This window comes from Gavialis gangeticus, unplaced genomic scaffold (genome assembly GCF_001723915.1).
Source record: "Gavialis gangeticus isolate Ggan-Ray unplaced genomic scaffold, GavGan_comp1, whole genome shotgun sequence".
Classification (NCBI taxonomy): domain Eukaryota; kingdom Metazoa; phylum Chordata; order Crocodylia; family Gavialidae; genus Gavialis; species Gavialis gangeticus.
In genome coordinates this window covers 252,171-257,552 of record NW_017728985.1, presented here as the reverse complement: position 1 = coordinate 257,552, position 5,382 = coordinate 252,171, and the positions used below count along the sequence as shown (strand labels likewise).

At 37.8% G+C, this 5,382-nt stretch overlaps 1 protein-coding gene across 4 annotated transcripts in view; it reads left to right on the top strand.

The window, feature by feature from the left end:
- The window catches only part of GARNL3 (GTPase activating Rap/RanGAP domain like 3), a 147,005-nt gene that overhangs the window by 43,707 nt on the left and 97,916 nt on the right, over positions 1-5,382 (top strand). For 3 of the 4 annotated variants that reach the window (XM_019514037.1, XM_019514027.1, XM_019514047.1), the window contains one exon: positions 654-723. In XM_019514037.1, the coding sequence (XP_019369582.1) occupies positions 654-723 (70 nt within the window). Of the gene's footprint in view, positions 1-129; positions 724-5,382 lie in introns of those variants that run through there. The other variant, XM_019514039.1, reaches the window with a different exon arrangement.

Below are 5,382 nucleotides of genomic sequence, written 5' to 3'. Positions count from 1 at the left end.
CACACACACACACACACACACACACACACACACACACACACACACACACACACACACACACACACACACACACACACACACACACACACGACTTGGGTTTTCATTTATTCTCTGGAAATTTTTAGTGTTCTTGTTAAAGCTTGGAGGAGGAGGGACTTGTAAACTTCAGAAACAAAATTATTACATGTTTGTTTTCTAGGAGTATCTAGGGTAGAGAGAGAATCTTCTGCGTAAATTGCAGCAGAGCAAGTGTTGATTGAGCATAGCTCAGTGAGGTTACCCTGTTCCAGGCATTCGGTTTACTGCAGGTTTCTCTTCTGTTAGGTTAGGGAGAGATCTCAAATGCAATTATTCTCTGCCCTTTATCTTGATACTCTTAGTTGATTACATCATGACTAAATATTTAATTTAATCTTGGCTTTTCCTTCCAATCAGGGCTCATGCTTTTCTTTCCCTTTCAGGGTAATATGAAAGCCAGACTCTGCAATGGCTGCTAGAGCTTGTGCATGTTGTAAGGAGAGTCCCCTGCAGTGAGGAGCCTGTGCAGTGCAAACCTTGTTCAGCAGGAATGATTTTGGTCAATGGTAGCTGAGTATTGCAGGAGCTTGTAGGGCCAGTTAACTATGTATACTGATGAAGCACTTCTGTTCCAGCTCTGTCTCCGAAGATCTGGGCTGTAGACGTGGAGAGTTCAGCAGAAAGCATTATGGATCTGTGGAACTTGTAAGTTTACAGTCCTTTCTATGATTTTAAATTGACTAAAATTGTAGCAGCTTGTAAAGGAGAGCTCACAAAATCTATACTTCTTTGTTGACAGGTGAAATAAAAGCATAAGAAATAGCTTGGAAAAACAAGATACTTAGGGTTTGACTGTTATAACATCCTAATCTGTTCTTAAGGGGTTATTAAATGTCTTTGCTTGCAGCTCTCGTATCTCTGTTCTGATTCTTTTCTGCTAGTCTGTTGAAAAAATGTGTATAAATACCTAAAAGGTAGCCAGAAGTGTTTCAACTGGATCTGTTTTCTTCATTTAAACTGAATATTGACAAAACATGACTCTAATTTTATGTTGACTGTGGCAAATTAATGTGTTAAAATATGTGTGTGTACATTCAGGGGTGGGAGGGTTCATAATGAAGAAAAACAAGACCAAATTTGATCATGAAAAAGATCTGTGCCCAGAAATCACTTGGTTTAGTATAAGCTTTTTCTTAGCACTACAGGTCTGAAATAAGCATTTTAATGAAAGAAAAATGTGGGTAATGTATACAGTAACTATGTATCTGGTATTGAAAAACTGTTGCTACCTATAAATAGCCAGAATGAGATTGTCCAAATTGACTACAGGGAAACTAGAATGGGTGGATCTCAATTTTTGTTTTTTTGTTTTTACTCGACTACTATAGGAAGAGATCTCTTAACATCTTAGGCATTAGATAGAATTGTAATTTCCAGGTATTAGAAAGTGTATTTGTTAAGAAATATCTAGATAACCTACACTGATTAGCAGATTATGCTTTTAGCATTAGCATTGTGTGAAGACCAAGGATCAGATTTAAAAAATAAATTCTTTAGTAATTAGAGTCATTACACTTTGGTAACTTAATAATGAATATATTACCAGGATAATAACAATGGCTCATTTTGCTTTTTTCTCTGCTAACAGATAATGTGTCATACTTTAGATATTTAGTGAACTTAGTGGAAAAAATGCAGAATTTTATTAATGGTTCTATACAACAGCTATTTATGACAAATGAGCTCACTCTTTGGTTTATTTATACTTGATCTGTTTAAGATATGCTGCAAAATCTACTAGTATTGCATGAGAGTAAAAAAACTTCTTTTTTTTCCTGTGAAATCATTACCTTTTCTGTGTAGTAGACTTCTATTTCTCTAGTAATGGATTTTAGATGTTAAACAAAGACAGGCCTAGTATTGAAACTGGGACAATACTAGGCTCGGTATTAATGTTTTTTTCCCTTAACATTTAGAAAAACAAACAAAATATTGAATGACTGTTTGTTTAAGCTTCTTTCCCAGATGAAAACAAAAACACCGAGACAATGATTTTAAACCTTATTGCAGTGAATCTATTTGTCCCGGTCTACCCTTGAGTTTTTCCCCTATTGTTTCTGCTAGTACCAGAGGTGGAAGGTTCTCCCTGGACAATGCACAAACAGCTGCTAGTCTTTGTAGTGCTACGCTAGTTTGGCCTGCTCTGCTTTGGTTTTGTATGATGTGTCTAAATCCAGTTCTGTGAACATTTACTCTCCCAATACCCTCATACACGAAGGAATTATTTCTGCACTTAATAAAAGGGTAAACTGAGGCAAAGATGACAAATAACTTTCTCTAGGCCATACAATGAGCTGTATATGGAATGTAGAGAACCCAGCAGTCATGATTTCCTGTCGCAACATAATGCTATACCCAATGCTTCTTTCAGTGTACTTAAGTATTACACATTTCTAAATATACATCCAGCTTAATTAACTAATACACAGTAAATGGAATTTAGAGATCATCACACAAATCAGAGCTGCCATGTTTGTGAGTTTCATGTATTAAATAAAATTTTCATGAGATAAGCAAGCCTTAAGAAAAACCATTTTATGAACAAAGAAAATAGAATTAAAAATGACTTACTTAATATAACTAGATTTACATTTCTAATGTCAAACTAGATAAAGCAGTGGTTTTTTTGTGTGCTTAATTACAGGGGGCAGGGGTGAGGGAAATTGAGTAGTTTATATTGACTGACCCCCTTGAGCCTGTCAGTACTGCTTGCTTTCTTGGGGGGAGGGAATAACATCTTCCCTTTCTTAGCCTTCCCTCCACCCTCCCTACCCACCTTATCTTTTGATCTAAGGAAGCTGCCTTTATATCTGAACTTAGTTGTTACCAGCTATGTACAACAGGTGAATATATATGTGCCTTACCCTACAGAAGACAGCCCTTTGAAGGAAGATGAAGTCTGTATTGTTAGTTCCTGGTCCAGAGGACCAACAGGTTTAACAGCCTGGCTCAGAAACTGCCTTTCACAGGTCCAGTTGCCTGGCTGTATCTAGTTTTGGTCATGTTTCATGGTAAACCTTTGTCAACAATGATGGGCTCATTCTGAGGCTTTCTACCATGGTTGTAAAAATGTTCGTCATATGTGATTTGTGACAGCAGCCTAACCCACATTGAAATCTCACCTCTTGGCTCTTAAATAGAGGAGAAGCAAATTTCAACCAATGGCCTCTACGTCTTTACCAAATACATTGTGCACTTTTTTGGTTTTGCATTCTTAAGTGTGAAATAAACAGAAAGGAGTAAGTATATATAAACAAAATTCCGTATGTAACACTGCACACAGTTCTTCCCCAGGGGAAGAAATTAACTGTTAATTAGTGGGTGGATTTACATGTGCAATTAGGGTGGAGAAATAAATTCCAGTGCAGTTCATGCCAGAGTTTATTTTTCCAGGGTGCAGTAATTATAAGTGTGCCTGGGACTGCAGCAGGTTGGGCCAGGGTGGGGCAGCCCTGGGCTGACAGCAGGTTCTGGGGATCAGACCCAGGCTCCAGGTGGTGGTGTTGGGCAACACTGGGGCTGGCTGAAGCACAAGGTTGCTACAGTGAGGGCCTAGCCAGTAGGTAGCCCTTACAGTGTAGTACCCTCATGTCCCAGGCAGTCCTAGTCACTATCTATGTGTGTGTTGTGGCAGTGTAAATTGCTCCACCGTAGGATAGTACTTGTCTTGGACGGTACTATCCTGGAACAGTTAATTAATTTACTGCACCCTAATATAGGTGCATGTGGAGACGGTGACACTTTATTGCAGAGCTAATTAGTCAACTCCCAAGTAAAGCATGTGTGTAGATGCACCTGGTATAGTCCTGGTAGACACCCAGATACTGTGGTGATGAAGGTAGGATGAGAACCCATATGCAATGACATACAATGATACATTGAAAGACCATTAAATTGCAGTTATTAAAAACACTCAAAATTAGGAAATGAAGGAATTAAAGTTACCTGCAGAACCCTAATATGGTCCCCTATGTGTAGGTATTGTGAGTCAGTCTTTAATTGTACATAATAGTATTTTTTCCACAGAACATCTGCTTGGTTCAGTGGGACTCACTGAATCTATTCAGAATGTTATTTTCAGTGGATGTTCCGTGCTTGAATTACTGCATCCTTATTCCTAGTTTGCTTGGAATACAGAAATTTCAGTTTCCTCATTGGGTTTTCTAAGGTGGCTATCACCATTATATCTGGTTCTTCATAAACAATGAACTTAATATCAGAAGAATCTGTGAGTTAATACAGTAGTACTGTTCCCCTTTTACAGATGTGGAACTAGGATCCATTAATGTGGCAAGTGCTCAGTTTGTGAAGCCTATGGCCTGATTTTAATTTTTATTTTTTGTAGAATGTACTGACTTGTAGCATGTTTTTGCCTAAGCTGTATCTCTCAATGACTAGAGTTACAGCTGTGACTGCTTGCACTTCTGCCAACTGGACCTTTTTTATTGAAGTTAGGCACTTGGAAAATGAGGAACGTAGTTAATAGCAGGGGCATAAACAGAATCCAGTTTCCTAATGGGCACTGCCAAAAGCATGCAAACATCCTCTCTCATCCTGCCTGCAGGCCTTATTCACAGCCCGTTTTCCAACTTCAGTATAGAATGAAGATGTTATCTACAGGCAACAGTCTCCTTAATAACCCAAACCTGATTAATTTCCTGAGCACTATTCATCATGTGCATTGAGTGAAACAGAGGTCATATGAAAAAGTGGTAGCTAACCATATCATTCAATACTGTTATGATCCATAGAAGGGGGCCAAAGTAAGGTTGCCAGAGCAACTTCTCTCTTGATATTATTTGAACATGAAGGATGAAATGTATTTACTGTCAGTTTTGTGTGCATTTCCTAAGTGTTTTTTCCCCTCCTCTAAATTCCTTCCTGTGGAATCTTACCCCCATGGCTCATAGAATTTAGCTGTCAAATTATAAGTAGTCCCTACTGAGCGTGTGTGAATTGAGATTTTTCATCTACTCAAAACTTGAACTATTTTATGTGAATTTTCATGAGGATGGCAAAAGCTGTGTCCATGCCATAGTTCACATTTCAACTCCACAGTATGAAGCACCAGAGTTTTCATAGTGAAAGGTAAAAATGCCTTTACCTTGATTAAAACAACATTTTTCCCCTCACCTTGTCTTGAGAAATGGCTGAACCATTTTTACTTTAAAAAATTAAAAAAAAAAAAATCAACCTGAGACATGAGTCCCTAATGAAGATCAGCATTTTAGCCTGTAGGGCTTTCTGTGAGTTTTTTTTTTTTTTTTTTTTTTTTTTTAAAAATTTTTTTTTAAATATTTTGTC